Genomic DNA, 19,202 nt, shown 5'->3' with positions numbered 1-19,202 from the left:
AATCACTCTTTTGCCCCTGAGCTTACGTAAGCAGTCTACTGTCCGTCTGTGTCAGAGGGATCAGAGATCACACACGTACACAGACACACACACACGTACACACACACACACGTACACACACACACCCATGAACACAGAGGCCTACAGGCACACACACACACACACACACACACACAGCTGCAGTAGGATCACTGACCACTTACACAACCAGAGGTCTCAGAAGGTCAGGACGGGTGAGACAAGCTCTCAGCTTCCATCTCTCTCCTTCTTTGAACACGTCTCAACTGTGAATGCTTGGCATACTGAGGTCTTGCTCCAAGCTGCAAACAAGTACGTTCTCATCATAGAGAAACAGCCATAAAGTCATCATACCAGTCATTCTACTGTACCAGTCATAAAAGTGTCACAATTATCCTGCCTATGCTACCTTATATTCATTCTACTGAACCAGTTATCATACTGGTCACAATGTACCGGTCATAAAACCAGTTATCCTACTGCATCAGGCGTCATACCAGTCATTCTACTGTACCAGTAATTCATACCAGTCATCATACAGTACCAGCCATCATACCAGTCATCATACAGTACCAGCCATCATATCAGTCATTATACTGTACCAGTAATTCATACCAGTCATCACACAGTACCAGCCATCATATCAGTCATTATACTGTACCAGTAATTCATACCAGTCATCATACAGTATCAGCCATCATATCAGTCATTGTACAGTACCAGCCATCATATCAGTCATCGTACAGTACCAGCCATCATATCAGTCATTATACTGTAACAGTAATTCATACCAGTCATCATACAGTATCAGCCATCATATCAGTCATCGTACAGTACCAGCCATCATATCAGTCATCGTACTGTGCCAGCTATCATATCAGTCATTCTACTGTACCAGTCCTTCATACCTCATTCATTATTATAAAGAGCAAAACAGTCTCTTAGTGTGAGTTGTCTGACGAGGGCAGTTGCTGCACAGGCCCCAACACGCCTGGAGCAGGGCCGTGGCCGTGCGCTGATCAAGATCAAAGCGACGACATGTTGGCAAGGCAAGCCAGCCAAGGTGCACAGCAGTGTGATTGGCTGAATCCACTTCAAAGCTGGAGAACGAATCTGCGGTCCACCGATTCCCATGTGACACCGGGCCACCAGCTGAGGAACCCTGCTACACCCTGAGGGAAGGAGAAACTCATCACCGTCAACGTCACCCAGCTATGAAGGAAGGAAACTTGTCTCTTGTCTGACTCGGTTCTCTCGAGATGCGGGCATTGTTTGAAGTTGGAATGTGCCAGGTGTATTGCTCTGGAACCAAGGACATGCAGAGTCACGTGTTTGGATGAGTGGTATGTCATTTATTTTCTCTTTTATTTTTTTAAATGAAATAAATACATACACGTTCGCCACCATAACAAGCTTGCAGTCGAGGGGTCCACATCGTAGGTTGTATTTCTTTGCTCATATATGACTCACAACCAGCACAGATAACATGTAATCTTTTCAATTCTGATTTGGGCCACTGTCATTATTTGTCCTAAATCAGAATCCGATCTGATCTTGTTCCAGTCGTATTGGCATACATGTGACTTTGACTTCACTCTAGAACAACATTCCTCACAATTCTGCGCCGGCGGGAGTCACTTGGTCAATACAAACATGGAAGACATCTGCGATGAAGTTAGTCAGGGGGGGACAACGAGGTATCAGACCTCATAAGTAGTTGGGGTGACACTGCTGTACAAGCAAGAGTTAAGTGGTCGTATGGTAAGCGGCCTGCGTTTGAAAAGCATATCGTCAAATGGACGGATTGAAATGAACGCGCAGGTGGATGATGATCTGTCCGAGTGAGCCACATGGAACACAAGGTTAAAACACTCGTTACGGGGTCAGCAGAGCACAGGGAGGACTAGGACAAGCCCCTAGACGAGAAACAGCGTCACACGCCGAAGGAGGCGACTTGAAACACAGGAACCTTCAACAAAGTCACGGCTGCAAGCTACTCCTGCTAGTGAATCTTTCCATGGCGCTGCCTGCCAGTGAACAAACGTTTGGGTACAGGCTCGGACAATGTGTTCGGAAACAGCAGCTGATTTATGTAGAGAATGTACAAAAACATTCTGCCCGGTAACTGTGTCTGACACACTCAGCTCTGAGCCAATCAAATTGGACCACTTTGGCTCTAATAGCTGATAGGCTATCACCGATAATAGCCGAGATCACCATTAGTATTAGAATTATAACTATTACATAGCAGACCTCATCTGGCAGGGATGAGGGCTCTAATATACTCTTAATAGCCTCCAAGTGCCATGTAGAGTGGTTTTGAAAATGCTCCATAATCACTCCACAGAGGAAGTTCCTTAGAACCATGTGAAGACACAGCCTTTCAGAGTCATACACCTAACAAGCCTCCATTAGCCGGTTGGAAGAAGGGAGAAAAATACAGCAAAACGCCCCCAAATGTCACAAAATAGACCCAAGATAGACGTTTCACACCAGGCGAATGTCTAGAACAAGAGAAAGCCGTGAGACAAATGGAGTTCCTAGCGAGAGATGAAAGGGGGATGGGTCTCCACGCGACACTCAAATGGGACCTTGGAGTGCACTTACAGGAAGCAAGTGCGAGGTGTTCCGAGTGCCCTTGGCTTGAAAGGGGGCCGCCCTGCGCCACGCTACTCCTAATGGAGCACACACCGGGCCGGGGCTCTTAACGGCCACGCTCATCATATGGTCTGGCTGATTCCCATCCCTGGTGGGATGTGTTCGGATACATCGTCCCCCGTTACTGCAAGTGGCAGCTCGGATCTAAGACGGATTCAGAGAGACCGCAGATAGACTGCGGCTAGTTAGATCAACACTTTTTGTTGATTTTATGTAAAGCACTTTGAGCTGCAATGCTTGTATGAAAAGTGCTATATCAATAAAGTCTTACTTACTTACTTACTATGCCCTGATATTGCAAATTCCTTGAACTCCGTTTGTTATCATTTGAATGGGAGACATTGAGATTATTGAGGTGAGATTGTAGCATACACGATCTGGTAAACATTGCTGTTGATACGTTGATCCCTGGTGGGAGCTGCCTCCCTCTGCAACCAAGGACTGTGGGAGGAACTCTACCCTGTGTACACACACACACACACACACACACACACACAAAGAATATAGAATCATTCTTTTTTGCATCTCTCCAACTCTCCCTCCCTCCCTTCATTTCACCCTCGGTCTCTGTCTCTCTCTGTCTCCTGGTAGGTCGATCTGTGACGTGTAACGTGGACCAATGAGGCGAGAGCGTGTCTGACCCCTGCGATGGCCTGCTTCCTGCTTGTGTAAGGGATATTAGGTGGCCTGAAGAGAGCTCACAGGAACACTCTGCTGCTGATTCTGTTTCACACTCAATCCCAGCGGGCACACAGACACCCCTGGCTCTGTCACACACACACACACACACGCAAAAGTGCACCCGCAAGCAAAGACCCATTCTGAAAATCTGGGCAGGGCTGTTGTTCAATAAGGTTGTATCTGATTTAGTCTCTCTGTGGGATGCGGACCACAGCAGAGGAGCGCATCACGTCCTGCAGCTCTTAAGAGAGTCCACCGGGATCAGCCCTGCACCTCCGTCCACCCCCCCAAGCCTCGCCACTTCAAGCCTGCCATGCCTAGCAGCCTATAGGCACTTCAGCGCCTAGCCTCCTCCATTCGCCCACCGCGGCAAGTCCATCCAGGAACTATAAAAAGTGAAACATTAGCAAAGGCTAGAAAGGGATCGAGCTAGGGTCTGGCGCAGTTCAAACAAACACGCGCGCACAAGCTCAGAAAAAGGCTTCGGAGAGGAGAGTCGATCCACTTAAAGGCGACCAGGCTGCGGTACCAGCCACTTTGAGGGTCAGGCGGTTTATTAGCGCCCACGTATTAACAGGAGGCACACCTGCTCCCACGATGCAGCCCCTCATCCCTGTCGTTTACCTCAGTCTCACTTTGCCAACGGACTCTTCCCATGGCCAGCCTCACCCTCCGTGTGTGTCGGACAGGAGGATAAATCTCGAGCCTTGCTATTAAATCAAATTAAAACCGTTTTATTTGCAGTCCCCCGCCCCCCTCTCCCCTCTTGTTATCCTGCCCAGAACCTATTCAAACACACAGCCTCGTAAAAAAGACTTCTCCCTGTGTTTGGACAGTGCTCACTCGGCCCTCTAACCAGCTCTTTGTGTCGCTGTTCAATTTTAGAATTCGCCCCTGTGTCTCCGTTCAGCTACTGAGGAGAAACGAGAGGAAGTGAAACTGGAGACTTTAACAACGTCGATGCTAATCAGCCCGTCGGTTATTTCTTTCATCCGTCACGGTCCCCTGCTCCTTCTCTTTTTCTTACTTAATATTTGATTCATGGTTTCATAGTCTCCTGGTCCTTGGCGAGGAGAGGCCCTTTTTTTCTAAATCAGTCTACATTGTGCACATTCATGGTGAAGCCATCTCCTTTCATAGGGACATCTTTGTCGAAGGCGATCGAAACACACGAGCCTGAACAAACATTCAGGCTCAAAGCTCTGTTCTCCTCTAAGGAGGAATTTGACAATTCACGGCACATCGTTCTCAGGTGAGCATTCTGCTGAATGCATCCCTTTGTTCGCCTGGCTTCAGCGCACCTCCAGATACTCTCACACAGCCAAGCAAATTGTTTTCTTCTTCTTCTTCCTATCTGACTTTCCCCTGCGTAGCATCCATGGGACGTGGTTCTGAAATACAGCGTTGCGCTGGTTTGAAAGTCTCTTTGTTGCGTCAGTATCGGGAGTGTCTTCTACAGGGCAACGAGAATAGCTTTCAGACATACAAACAGATCGAGGGGGAAAAGTTCACGGCGTAAAGCCGGCATTAATGACTTTGCGGCGTACGGCTTTGACATGTACAGTCCACACAAACAAAGTCTCTAATCCCTACACAGACAAAATGGCCCCTGTGCCCCAACGTGGGACACGTGGGAACATGTTGACTGGATTCTCAGCCCGGCCAACGCTCCCCCTGCGGGGGGTGAAGGGCGGCCGAGCTTTCCGCTGCTTGCTCTCTCCTCCAGTCCAGCTGATCCTCCCCTTCTCAGGACTCTACCACAACACAAACAATGGCCCTAACCTTGTCTGGCTGTATCCATGGATACAGGGCCTCCCCATAAAGCATTCCTCAGTGTGTGTGTGTGTGTGTGTGTGTGTGTGTGTGTGTGTGTGTGTGTGTGTGTGTGTGTGTATGTGTATGTGACAGTCTTTCTCTGCCAGTGGGGCCTGTTAACTGGCCCTAAAGCTACAGGAGCCACATCCTGCGTGGCACTCACTAAAGCTGTCACCCAGACCAACACCACGCTAGCCAGCCAGGACAACACTCGCACTGCCCCTTGTTTTACTAGCAACATTCGACACAAGGTAACACTGTCAACAGTACAGTCCATGGGTCTACTTGACTAAAGGACAGGGAATGTATGCATCTGACAGTTTTAGTTATGCAAACGGGGCACATCAACAAGGGTGATGTCATCCTAATTCCGTCGTCCTTAACGCCATTCCTTGTACCGGTAAACGCTAAGTTCGGCACAGGACACTAGCCCGAGTAAGGTCACGCCGCCTGTGTTTGTAGCCTCATGGTCTAATCTGCTGGCTGGAGCCTGGGGCTATCTCCGTGAGTCGGAGAGATTGAGCTTATCTATATATGGCTCCGAGATTGTGCGGGTGACTCCACCTTTATCCTCTGCTCTATACGTGTGACTCGCTAACGAGCGACACTTGTTAGCGTTAACCCTCTCACCCGTCCCCACTTACGCCGTCTCCCGGTGTGGACGTGTCGTACAGAAGGTGCCGCACGGGTAGGCTGTCCTTTAAATCCAAGAGACGGCGAACGATGTTTGCGTGTGTGTGAGGGCTTCGGGTGAAACCTTGTCTCCTAGGCCTGAACCGTATGAATCTGTACGAGTTATCTTGCGCTCTTTTAAGTCCTCGAGGCTAATTTTAAGGGGAAGAACTTCTTGCAAGTTTCCAGTTCATGTTCATCATCAGCCAAATCATTCAAACACTGGACGCCAAAGTTAAAGCACCAAACATACTGTACCTTACCAATGCCTTCCGTGAGTGTACTGGCCTGTTATTGTGCATTGAACAATAGAATGGTTATGCAAGTCCGGTTTGATGTGGCCTGTAAGTCCCACACTAGTTGGTCTGGTCTTTTAACGACCCATTCATGTCCACAGCTAGTCTATTATATAGTATTGTATACTATTCATACTGTATCAAAATACTATATAAAAACACTGTATACATACTACATAAAAATACATGTGATATTTTGAGGCTGAGGCCAGGGCATGGGCCTGGTTCTAGGACTAAGTCTGGAGATAAGGAGCGGTCTTGGGCCCTGTGACAGGGCCCTGGGCTCAGAAGCCCCAGGGAGCAGGTGGCAGCAGGCTTACTCTGTGCTAAAGCCCTTCCAGTGAGCTCATCCTCCTCAGTCCTAGATTACCCGGCACTGAGTTGTCTGCTACCAGGGCTAGCGGGCAGCGCCATGCTAATCTGTCTCAGTCTGTCTTTACCTGGGAGCATGGGGCACCATATGGGGCCTGTTGCACAAACAAGTCTGGAGGGGTCCTTTTTAGCTCCTGTCAGCTCGGTGTAACCGGCGTGGATTTGTGCGGGAGGCCAGAGGGCAGAGTGTGTTTATAATGTGTTTGTGGGTGAAACCCTATGTGTCACTCATTCATGACCGACTAGACTTCCATAAGCCCTTCAAAGACTTTTCAATAAGGTTATTGCTGCTCACAAGGAGACAACCTAAGGTCATCTCTGTACTTCCCAGTACCTCCAATTCTAAGCATGTCCTGCAGCAGTATCGACAAAATGATTCTGTTGAGGTTGTCATATATCCGGTACAAGATGAAACCATGTGCACTCATTTCATTTCATGGACCTGCATTTTCATCATTCAGCTTGATGCACACGGTGAACTCTTTCCACTGAGTCAAGAGTTGGTAGTCAGCATAGCCACCAACAACAACAACAACAACAACATCTCTGTTTTGGTTTCTTTGAGTCAGCATGACAAAGTCCTTGTCCCTGAGGGCTCATTGTCCTGCTGCTGATGTCACTCCGTGTGTGTGTGAGGGGGACCTGCCCACTAACCCATCCAAGAATCATTCAGCTCCTCCAGGGACGTACTGCGAGCCGGTTCCTCCCAGAGGGATTATCATCTCCAATTCCCCGAAAATCTCCCCTCTTTGGGGACAGGGCCGTCGCAAACATCTCATCAGCCGCTCCCCCCCCCCCCCCACTGTGACTATGATCATCATCAGGGTCACCTGACACGTCCTCGTCACAATGACTGTTTGAAGGTAAGTGGGCCTCATAAGTGGAACACCTACAGGGTGATAATGGGCTTTTAGGATTGATATACTGTACCTCCTAAGGAATATGCGTCCTCCTACTCTATCCTGTGCTGTGTATCGGCACCGGTACACCGGTTGGACACAGTTGGACAACTCCCCCAAGGAGATCTAGGCTACGGATCTGAATCCCCCCCAACCCCCACCCTGGGCAAAGTGAAGTGAATCCTCTATTCACCATCAATATAGAACATCAATTAGCATTTAAATTATGCTAGACAGCCTGTTATAGCAAATGACCTCATAACCTTAGTTAAAGGCTCTTTAACTCTCATATGACGTCCATTTTTGCCGGTCTCTTTCTAGTACCTTCCATATATCCACAGTGTTTTCCTCCGGAAATCAGAAGGTCACTTTCCCGACTGACTCTTCTGTTTACCTCAGCTGCAGCACACTCTGAGTCATCCTGTTGACAACAACGCACAACGCCGCCAATATTTGACACCTGACTTTGAAATGAGGCAGAGCGGATCTCCTCTGACATTCTCAGAAATGTGGGAGGAGACGTGAGTGGTACCCGACCCCGGTGGGCCCTCTCATCCAGCTATGCTGCTCCCTGACGTACATTTACATTCAGTCATTTTAGCAGACGCTCTTATCCAGAGTGACTGCCAGTAAGTACAGGGACGTTCCCCCCGAGGCAAGTAGGGTGAAGTGCCTTGCCCAAGGACACAACGTGATTTTGCACTGCCGGGCATCGAACCGGCAACCTTCTGATTAATAACCCGACTTCCTAATCGCTCAGCCATCTGACCCCTGAAGTGCACCCTCCTCATCCATTATAGAGGTAAGCCAGGCCTTGTGACAGGGTGAAAGGATGAGGACCCCCCCTCCCCCTCCCTGAAACAAATAGCCTACAGTACAACACCCACAAACACACACACACAGGACATATACTCCAACAGACACACAGAGATACAGACACACACGTACGCACGCACGCACACACACACACTGTAATAGTATGCGGAGGGCCTCTGACCTGGTCATCCACTCTGTGAGCTACAATGGTGGCTGCCTCTTCCTGTTCAGCATCGCTGAGGGGTCGGATCCGCAAGGCGACCTGGGAACAACAACAACGACGACAACAAGGAGATCAGACCTTCGAACGACGTTGTGTCCTCTGACCATCTCAAATATACTGAACACCATTTTACAGACAACAGCAAACCCAACCCAGTGTTGATGAACTATTGTTTTGTCATAGTAGTAAGGAAAACATGGATCATCTGGTGCCTTTAAATCCCTCTTGGAGCAGAAGCCCTGGGGCATGGGTCGTGACTTACTGTGAATTCGCCATGGATGCCTGTAATGTCGATGACATCGTACCATTTTACATGTATTGTCCCTACTCCCATCCCTCCATAGAAAAACATATAAGAAGCTTTAGGGAGTTCATTGTGTTCTGCTGGGAAACGTATGAGCTAAATAGATTAAATATTGCTGATAAAGGAACTGACAGTAACACTGCATCCCTATGTCAATAGCAGTAGAAACTGAAGAGGCAGAAGGGAGCTGTGTCATAAGGAAAAATATCAATAACGCCAATGAGATATGTGTGCAGTGGAACAGTGCATCTTGTATGAATTCACTGCCTTATTGGATTGTGCCACCAGCTGTGGATGTTTGCTGAAAGTATCACAGTAATAAGGAAATGACAAAGATTCATAGGGTGCTATTCAGTCAGAACCTCCAAGAAGCCTGTAGTAACAACAGAAGTGGACAAGAGACCAGGAAACTGAAAGGAGCAGGCTGAAGAAATCAAATCTACAGGACATATCATACAGTAAACAAGTTCTACTGGATGTTGGCCATAGCTTGTAGAGATAAAGGTTAATCATATTATATTCGTCATTAACGGTATTTAATTACATTAAAGTAAATCAAATAACAGACATCTGAAGAATGATGCCAAACTCCATGGCAGTGTCAATCAACACAAATAGTCATTGAGTCTACTTACAGTGAGTTGCTGATCCTTCGATTCCCCGGTGTCCTTCATGGTCACTTCTGTTCAGAGTGCCCTCAACTTGGGTGTAAAACTGGCGTCAATACTAGACTGGGCACTTATCAAACATCCTGCGCATTACCTGCATTGCCCCAACTCAAAACCACCTGCCCTTCGTCTTATTTAAGCTATTTCGTCGCCAACTACTGTAACAACCAATTATAATTGTATCACTACAAGCGGGACTTTCGTTAAAAGTGTTCCTTTTCTCATCTATTTAATAGAAGCATGTAGTCGCTTTTTTCAAATAATGCGTCCTTCAAATACGCATCAAACGAAATTCCGTTTAGTCTTTGTTTTAGACAATAGGCGTATGTCTAAAATCGCGATCTATGAAGCAAGGATGAAGAGGACTGAGATCGTCAGGTGCTGTTCAGCACCAGTCCACCTGCTACAAGCCTTTCCCTCTACTGTCCTCGTCACTGGCGACTGGTGTTGTTCCTAAATCCCCTTAGAGATCAGTAGTGAAGTGTACACACGAGCATTAACCGAGGTGCTTCAATACAGTTTTACTGAGAATGTTCATTGTTAAGAGCCAGGGCGACATCTGGTGTCACAAACACTACGTGCGTAAATGCTGTCTATGTAAAGCATAGACATTTGTACATATGTATATATGTCTAGGCTTTACACAACAAAGGACTGACGTTTCCTAAAGTGATGTGTAATCAAATATGTATGATCGATAAATATTTTTTGTTGCTAATTTTATTTTAAAAAATCGAAATGTATCGATATAATGTAATGTATATATCTTAATGGTAACTGCACCACACACTTCTCAAAAGACACATATAGCAAAATACTTTTCCTTTAATCAATAAAGTCAAGTGAAATAAATGCAATATGAATAACTCAAATCTATGATTGTGTATGTGAAGCATTCATAGCTGTGTAGCTGATCAAAGTGTTTATTTCAGATCACTTTAGATGATATTATAGTATCTTGTAATCATGTGGTAATCAGGGTGTTCCCATTCGGACATCTTTTTCTTCGCAGACATCCTTCTCCTGAAAACAGCAGAAGGGACAACATGTCACAAATGCTCTTACTATCCCTGTCTTTCTGTCATGGAAATGTCCTTTTTAAAACATACGCCTTTACCGGAGGAAACAACATCACCAGCTCTACAGCTCCAAACCCTTCACAGAGCCTCCTGGAATGAATTCGTTTTTAATGTTGCTGTCCTTATTCATTCCACTCTTATCAGGCTCTGAGTTATATACATTTGACAGACTGTTATTAGTGGTCATGTCATGGCAGCAGTGATCATGTAAATTACCCCTCATCTCGAGAAAACACTCCACCTTATCCTATTCAGTCTTAATCATCTGTCTATATCAATAAACCGACCTGTTATATTGTACGTGTGTGTTTTCATTGGAGGTCATAATGATGTGTCTTAATACATAGGTGCTGACCCTGTTTTGCTTGTCTCCCTTCTCTCTCTTCTTCAGCTCAGCGTCGACCATCTCGTAGAACTCGGCCTCGGCGCGCGTGATCAGCTCCTCCACGCTCTCCTCGCCGTCGTGCTCCTTGGCGCCGTCGTCCTCCTTGCTCTGCTCCGAGCGGCTGCGCTCCTTTAGGCGCATCTCGCGCTGCCGCGCCTCCAGGATCTTCTCGCGCTTGGCCTCTCGCTCGAACATCTGACGGCAGAGCAGAGAGCAGACGGGGGGGGGGGGGGGGTAAGCGGGGCGGTTGCGGTACTCGAAACGAACGCGCACACACACACGCGCAGTCAAGGGGTTTGACGCGCCACGATAGACGGGGTGTGTTTGTTTCGGGTCTCTTACGGCGGTGACCAGGGCCTTCTCGTTCCTCTGCAGGGTACACAGGCCGGGGGAGATCTCCAGCAGGGTGGTGGTGCCCAGCTGAGAGCCACAGGCCAGGAGGTGACCCTGGTCCTGCACCCGCAGGCTCTGGAGAGCCTCGTCACACACCTACAAAGGCGACCACAAAAACGGCGGCAAAAAGCCCCACATTGTCATGTCGACCGTTGATATCTTTGACGCTGATCTTCTACTACGTGTGCTACCCTGGCTGTTCCTCGTTCCGGAACCGTCCGCGAAGTGACCCGAGCGGCTTGAACTTCCCCCTCCGGGATTGCTCGGAGGGAATTGGACGTGTATGTCGGTGCGCGGACCTACTTTCAGGCTGAGGGTGGGGTCGTTCTGTTTGAAGAGGATGTCCCACACGTCCAGCGTGCCGTCCATCTTGACGGTGTAGAAGACGGACGGTCGCACCGGACTCCAGCAGCCGTCGGTCAGGTATGCCATGTGGTACCTACAACAGACGCGTGCTCGGTCACACGCTACGCACGGGCCAACGCAGTGACGGACTCCAGGCAAGGCATGCAAAGCATTCAACGTATCCTCTTGTCCGTGATCAAACCGTATGAGTGGACAGGGATAGCAGGGGGGGGGGGGCGGCCATTACTTGGTCCACATGATGGAAGACTCTTTGATGTCCTCAGACCAGATGCGAGCCGTCCAATCGGCGACGGTCAGGAAGTTCTTGGGGAAGAAGGGGTTTCTCTGCAGGGCGTAGATGGGGCCGTGGTGGCCGCTGTAGGTGCACACGATCTTCTCCGCTGGCGTCTTGGCCTTGCGGTTGCAGGAGACCACCAGGCCTTGCTCGGTGCCCACCATGAACTTGGTGGGCTGAACGAGCAGGATCAAAAGGACAGGTCCGTGTCGTTACATGTGTTATATGCTGTACCATAACAAAGCATAGCATGGCGAATCATTCTAGAATCCAGGTCAGTGCCTACAGATCAAATTGTATCTAAAGCCGGGTGAGGTTAGTTGTTTTTTTCCCCGTCCTAAGCATTCAAAACAACAAGAGACTGTTCTAGAAGGCCTCACCATGGTGGTCTCAAACTCCAGGGAGATGGCGCCCAGAGAGTTGTCCAGGTTGCCCTTCTTGCTGGGGTCCAGTACCAGCTTCTCAGTGGGCTCACTCATCTTCCTGATGTCCCACCACAGCACCTGGAGGGGGGAGACGGCACCACAGAACTGACCCTGCTGCGAGGTGGTGTCTGAGATACAGTGTGATGTCGGTGTTGCACTGTGGTTTTGGTAACGCACACCGTTTCCTTTGGCATCCGCCCACTGTGGTACAGTTTCAAACTGTGCGTTTCAAATCCGCTTACATTGAGCACACGCATGCTGTGCGTCGCTTGGGGCCGAAACATCTGCTACATGAACCGCTGTGAACGTCGACAGAGGCCTGGGGTCGACCCACTAGCGGTCGGGGCCACCTCTCTCAACAGACCCATGACATAACCGCCGGCTGTGAATGGCCAGGGAAGGGTCAGAGAAAGTACGCCCTGTGGACGCAGGGTATCAGAGCTGGCTGCAGGTGAACCCAGAGGGGGGTCACGCCTATTGTGTCCTATTGTGTCTGCAGGACTCTGAGGAAAGGCATTGGGTGACAGGTCCTTTCAGGGCCACGGAGACTTGACTCACCTGGCCGTCGGTGGAGGCGGAGAAGCAGTCTGTTCCGGTCTTGGACTGCAACCAGATGACTTTGTAGACCGGGTCTCGGTGGCTGTGCTCTATTGTGGACATTTCCAGTGGCTGGCTCCCTTTGCGAGAGTCCCAATAGGCTGCGCATAGATATCATCCTTAGTGTACGTGCGCACGCACACACACACACACACACACACACCGCCTTGTGCCTCAAGGTCAAACATGCATGATTTAATCGGCAAGACAAAGGCTGGACCGATATAGACACGGATCTTGCATAACTTCAGCCATATGGCACTCGTTAGGGAAAAGCTCTTGTTAACCGTCTCTCTCGTCCCTCAGAAAAAGAACCGCGAGGAACCTTGGGATAACGAGGGATCATGCAATTATTCTATTACTAGACTCATTCTGTTGGTTTTCAAGAGCACGTCAGTGCCCCGAAGGCATCTGTGAAACGATGTATGTGAGATAGTGTGGGGGGGGGGGGGGGTCGTAGGGTGACACAGTGCAAAGACAGGAAAGACAAAAGGTGTTTTAACGCTCAGCTCCAAGCCAAGCTATATATATATATATATATATAGGGAGTCAGATGGCTGAGCGGTGAGGGAGTCGGGCTAGTAATCAGAAGGTTGCTGGATCGACTCCCCATCATGCCAAATGACGTTGTGTCCTTGGGCAAGGCACTTCACCCTACTTGCCTCGGGGGGAATGTCCCTGTACTTACTGTAAGTCGCTCTGGATAAGAGCGTCTGCTAAATGTAAATATATATATATACAATATGCACTGCATTTCCACAGAGACATGGTTTTCAACTGACACCAAAGATAACACAGCCTAAAGGAGGCGCCGACGAATGAGAGAGAATTCTCTAAGAGAGTAAACCCACCAATCTGGCCATTGTAGCAGCCTCCAACCAGGATGTGGGAGTCTTTGGGGTTGTACTCCAGACAGACTAGAGGAGACACCGGCTTCAGGGCCATGTCCGGCTTGTTGGGGTTATCTGAGAGAGCCGGGGGCAACACAGCGCAGGAAGAACATCAACAGTGGACCCGGAACCCAAAAAAGAAGATATATTGATGAGAAGATATATACATATTGCCTTGCGCAGATACAACAGCGCTGCAAACACGTGACAGTGTTTCACATAAACGACATCCAGACTACCGATGTTCCATAAGTAGGAGTCGAGGCTCATGTCTTTGGTGGCTTTCTGGAACTCGAGTGAGGAGTAGGCCACAGCCAGCTTGCTACCATCAGGATGCCAGGAGACACTGGTGGCTGTGCGCTTCACTTCATTGGGGTCTCTGGGGAAAAGGTCAAATAAAGGAAAAAACTGTTACCTTTAATAGACATGGGTATCAATAGCTGCCCTGGCATTTCTTCTTCTGCAGAACTAGACCTGATTGTTCACTGTGAGCGATGGTTATGTAAATGCTGAGGGGGATGCAGGACGGAACCTGAAAACATTGATGGTTTTGGCTGAGGGCTGCTCTTCAGAATCCTCCACCACCTCCTCGTCCTCAAAGTACTCTTGATAAATGTCAATGGCGTTGTTCTGCTTGATGCAGTGCTCCATTTGCTGTGGGGGAGGAAAACAGGGCTTTGAGATGGAACGGGAACTGTAATCACTTCTTTTTGGGGGGGGACTTTCACACCTGTTATTCGTCTCAAGACACCGCAAGCTCGTAAAACTTCTTTGAGAAAAGCGGGTCCAAACTTGGCTCTTACTTGTATTTGTTTTGCTTGTCTTAGCCCTGCAAAACCAGCCTTAGAGATATGGTTAGTGAGCTGTAAGCTGGAATTCCTAACTAAACAGGAAGCTGAACTCGTGACACTTGGCACATGTGCTGCGCTGACGACTCGTGACCGCCGACACTCACACTGCCCAGCTGCATGATGGTGTTGACATAAAACTCGTCTTTCTCCACTTTCTTCCTGAAGCGGATGGTCTGTTCCATCTCTTGGGGGTTGACATCCTTGGGCCAGCCCCCCTCCACATGGTTGATTCCCCGGCTCACAGACTCAAAGCGCTCCGTATTCACCTACAGAGGAGAAGACGGTCTACATGTTTTTGGGGCACAAACAGCTCATGGCTTTAGATCACGGGGCTGTTTACAGACGGGGTCATGTTTCGAGATAAACAGATGTGGAACAAAACGTAGGCAAAGAAGGCTAGCCAGATGCTGAATGTTTGGTCTTCCTGAAGCCCCTTGGATCTGGGGGAAAAGACTACTTTCACCAGATGAAGGCCCATGGCTCACGTCCCAAATGTAACCCTGCAGTGTCCTGTACATTTGTGTCTGAAACAAGAGGTAAGATAAGACCTTGTGGAACTCATAAAAACAGCACCTCATGCTCAGACATCTCTTGGGTACATTGTATTGGAACATCACAGGGGTCTCTCTCTATGAAGCTGGCAGCCAGTGAAGGATCTGGGAGGATGTCCACATGCAGCTCAGCTGGCCGGTCGGAGAAATTACACTGCCGGCCAAACTCATTGCGCTTCTTTGTGTAGACATAAACTATCTCCATTATGTATCCTGTTGGGACAATAGAGAAAGACTCTCGAGACTAATCACACCAATAAACATCAGACGTTCAGGTAGAGTGGAAGGCCCTTAAACAAAGGCTGGGGCCATTTCAATGGGTGCCTTCCCCAAATTGTATTATTTTAGTAACGTAGTTTGTAGCTACAGACAGATTTGGTTTGCTTTTAACATGTTGATGCCTTAATAGAGATTATTAAAAGCAGCATCTCATCATTTTAAAATCCAATACTGATATGCCTTGAAATATGATTTTCCTAATTTTTACCGTTACGTTTGCCATTACTGTATAGTCCGTCCAACCAATTTCAATAGAGAAATGTCAAGTTTGACGCTGCGCAAGACAGCTGCTAGCCTGCTACACACATGGTTCCAGAGCGTGTTTACATATTTTAATATCAAAGCAAGAGGCTGTAATTTGGTATGCAGCAAGGTGTATATCGGAGAGTTACAGTAGGTGGACGATAATGGGCTCCTTACTGGTACGCTAGCTATCTAGGCTGTATACCCTATTAACCCCGGCGCTTCTAAAATGGCATTGATGTTGCTTTTATAAAGTTTAAATGAGAACACTATTGTATTCCTACCTGTCCCCTTAGAGATAAATTGCAACCAAATGTAGCGTTGTAATGTTGGTATTCCTGCTACATTAAGTTTCTCCCTACTGATGAAGCAAACACCAAACACCCATGGAGGTTTATCGTATCCTAGCAACATTCCCCGCCCTCATCGAAACTTGAGCCCGCCCACTTTGACAGAAGTTCCAATCAAACTGCGTGAAACTCAATCACTCGTGTCAATCCAGATTCGACAATGAACAAAACCAGCATGAATACTCAAAAGCATTTTATTACCAACTCACAGTTACGTACAAATAAAGCACCTCTCTCAAAGATTGACGGTGCTTCACATGCACCCAATCTGGAGAAAACAAAACATATTACAAGAAGCCTACATAATTAAAAGATTATTTAACAATATAAGAAAACAGTCTGTTCAAAACGGAAGTCAAGTATCATTAGTAAGTTACAATGGATTGATTTGTGAACAAATTGATTTCACTGTGAACGCTTTCAGCAGCACAAGTGACGACCAGAAATGATGACGATATGATATTTAAATATGCATATAACAGAATGCCATCTTTTAACAATGACCTCTGAAAATGAAAATGATCTCTTGAAACAGAGCAAGACTCCGTTGGGGCTTTATTGGTATAAAACAAGCTATTGAGATCAAACAACTTGTGGCACATTCAGACAACTCTAAAATGTATAAGAGAAATAAAATGCTACAAAAAAAAAAGACAACCATCTGTTATAGTACAAGATATTTACAGAAGTCATGTTGTTTTGAAATATTTAGCATATCGTTTTTACCCTTGTAAAACCATTCCTAAGCACTCTAACTGATGCGGTGACGCTACGTCTGTGCTGCCAATGGTGTAGAACGTTTATCATGGGGAAGAAACAGAGACTGATGGACATCAGAGATATGATCAGCATGTGTGTGTGTGTGTGTGCGTGTGTGTGTGTGTGTGTGTGTGTGTGTGTGCGTGTGTGTGTGTGTGTGCGTGTGTGTGTGTGTGCGTGTGTGTGTGTGTGTGTGTGTGCGTGTGTGTGTGTGTGTGTGTGTGTGTGTGTGTGTGCGTAAGGGTGAATTCTGAGAACATATGGGGAGGATCTTAACATAGAATGGTGCTCTGACAAATCCTTGGAAAAGAGGTCCCAGGGATTATCATGCAGAAAGCTTCAAGCATGAAGGGAAGAAATGAACCTGTACTGCATTCTGGGGATGATAAAATAAATCCTGTTCTGTTCCTCTCCAGTCCCGTCTGTTACCAAGATCCGTGTATCATCGTACGCACAAACTGTTCCACAGACTTAACAAGCCCAGTCCAATGCCCGAGTGTTCTTTACCAAGGCTGTGAACAGGTGTCGGAAGAGAATCTCTTTCAGCAAGAAAACGATAATAGACATTTCTAATAGGAAGACCAACTAAGAGAATTGAGTAGAAACAATCTGGTTTAGAGAATTCAGGGTTGTTATAGGCACGGCAACATGCCTCCATGTTTTACACGTTTCACCTCAATATAGACAGACACGAATGATGGGTATCAGTAGTATCAGAACCATTTGTCACTATAAAGCATTTTTGTTTGTTTTGTTGAAGTAGTCGTCTCACCTAGTTGAATACTGACTCACTGGATCCCATCTTCTCACATAAACACACATTTCCAGTGCAACTTCAGACATTGAAAAGTAAAACCCAATTCATGTGAAAATGATACATTTTGAACGACATTACGTAAATAAAGTCGTTAAGTATAAGGTCAATTGTAATTGAATATGTTATCTATGGTATCAGTTTAAAAGCAGGGCGGAAGACTAAACAGTGATTGAATCTGAAGCTATAACTATCCCGGTAGTGTAGTACAACAATTTAACAATACCTGTGCTGTAGCTTGGGAGAAAAGAGGAGAGAATACCTGTTCAAACACAACAAATAGTTGCACTGATGGTTGCGTTGCTGTGGGTCTGTCGTCATGGTCACAGACACAAGCCGCTCTGACAGTTTGGAATGAAAATATGGAGTCCGCCCCAGCCCTCATCCCACAGTCTCGCAGAATGGACAAGAAGATGTGTGTGTGTGTGCTACAGCCACAGTCACACACATGCATCACGGTTGTGTGTGTGTGTGTGTGTGTGTCACACCTGGTTCCAGAGTCCCTTTCCGAGAAAGAAAAACAAAACCAAAAACAAGAAGAAGAAGCAGGTCCTACGCCTGGAAGTCGTTCCCAAAGTGTCTTATCTGGTCCTCCGTCATGGAGAGGTAGGTGGCTCTCATGCTGGGAGAGTACTGCAGGGAGACAGGACACCAGCAGGGCACATGGTTACACACAGCATCACCTCACCGGCACCACACACAGGGTCACACCAGTCCCTAGCCTGCCAGACAGCGGGGGCTTCACACTCTGGACGGGCCACTGAGAGTGAAGGGATCTGAGAGACACCCGCCGTCCTCTCCTTGCAGACCACCCCGTTGGTCTCAGACACGGGTGAAGGGATAGGACACTGTCATTCTATAGCGCCTCATGGGGATGCCGGCTATAGAATTGGAGACACGGGAGGTTTATGCCATGCACACGTTGGCCTGCCTGCCACTGTGTCCCTCCAAACGAGTTTAGGGGGTGAAATACAGTAGGGGGGCATCGGCGTGGCGACGGCAGTACAGCCCTACTAACACTAGGGGGAGACAGACCTGGCTGGGGGAGAGACAGGAGATGAAGATGAGAGCAGGACATGGGAGGGTTTAGCAGTTCAAAGCCATGCCAGAGGGATAGGAAAACAGTGAAACCAAATGAACGTGGAGGTCAGTAGAATGGAAATGAAGGAAATGGGGGGGGGGAGAATAGGAGGGAGGGAAGGCGTTTCGGGAGCAGACCCAGAATAACGGAGGAGAAGGAGAGGAGGAGGAGAAAACGACTTACTCTGTTTCTATATTGCTGAGAGTATACCTCCATAAGTTGATTAACGAAAAGAAGGAAGGAGGAAATGAAAGATACAAACAAACATTGAAACAACAAACAAACAAACAAAAATATAAAAAGAAGCTGTTAGCTGAAAAAGCATAGAGTAGTAGAGTTGCAGTTGGGGAAGGTTTAATGACTGATTTGTCGCTGACAACACAAATTCAAGCTTTAATTTTAAAATATCTGAGAGAAAGTAGAGAGGATATTTAAAATATAAA

At 47.5% G+C, this 19,202-nt stretch overlaps 3 protein-coding genes across 4 annotated transcripts in view; all 3 read right to left on the bottom strand.

Moving 5' to 3' along the window:
- kif19 (kinesin family member 19) overlaps positions 1-9,952 on the bottom strand; it is a 30,802-nt gene extending 20,850 nt beyond the window's left edge. The window contains exons 1-3 of one of the 2 annotated variants that reach the window (XM_084671136.1): positions 9,390-9,445; positions 8,409-8,489; positions 7,736-7,832 (exon numbers count right to left, since the gene is read on the bottom strand). Coding sequence is in view for 1 of the 2 variants with exons in the window: in XM_084671134.1 (XP_084527260.1) it covers positions 8,409-8,489; positions 9,390-9,428 (120 nt within the window). In the remaining variant the exon portion in view is untranslated. Of the gene's footprint in view, positions 1-7,735; positions 7,833-8,408; positions 8,490-9,389 lie in introns of both variants that reach the window. The other variant, XM_084671134.1, reaches the window with a different exon arrangement.
- A 279-nt stretch (positions 9,953-10,231) lies between these two features.
- dnai2b (dynein, axonemal, intermediate chain 2b) lies at positions 10,232-16,169 on the bottom strand. Its single transcript, XM_084671151.1, has 13 exons — positions 16,040-16,169; positions 15,256-15,446; positions 14,787-14,948; positions 14,364-14,485; positions 14,071-14,210; positions 13,793-13,906; positions 12,903-13,042; positions 12,300-12,422; positions 11,872-12,095; positions 11,583-11,718; positions 11,229-11,375; positions 10,857-11,081; positions 10,232-10,445 (listed from the first exon to the last, which is right to left on the bottom strand). Exons 1-13 carry the CDS (start codon positions 16,167-16,169, stop codon positions 10,398-10,400), a joined length of 1,902 nt encoding a protein of 633 aa, XP_084527277.1. The 3' UTR covers positions 10,232-10,397.
- A 112-nt stretch (positions 16,170-16,281) lies between these two features.
- The window catches only part of ttyh2 (tweety family member 2), a 37,456-nt gene continuing 34,535 nt past the window's right edge, over positions 16,282-19,202 (bottom strand). Inside the window, exon 14 of the mRNA XM_084671073.1 lies at positions 16,282-18,311. Within this exon, the coding sequence (XP_084527199.1) occupies positions 18,231-18,311 (81 nt within the window). The 3' untranslated portion in view covers positions 16,282-18,230. The remainder of the gene's footprint in view (positions 18,312-19,202) is intronic.

Source organism: Hypomesus nipponensis, chromosome 13 (genome assembly GCF_054491055.1).
Source record: "Hypomesus nipponensis isolate SF chromosome 13, ASM5449105v1, whole genome shotgun sequence".
Lineage (NCBI taxonomy): Eukaryota > Metazoa > Chordata > Actinopteri > Osmeriformes > Osmeridae > Hypomesus > Hypomesus nipponensis.
The sequence above is the reverse complement of the archived record's forward strand: the minus strand, read 5'-3'. Positions and strand labels throughout refer to the sequence as shown.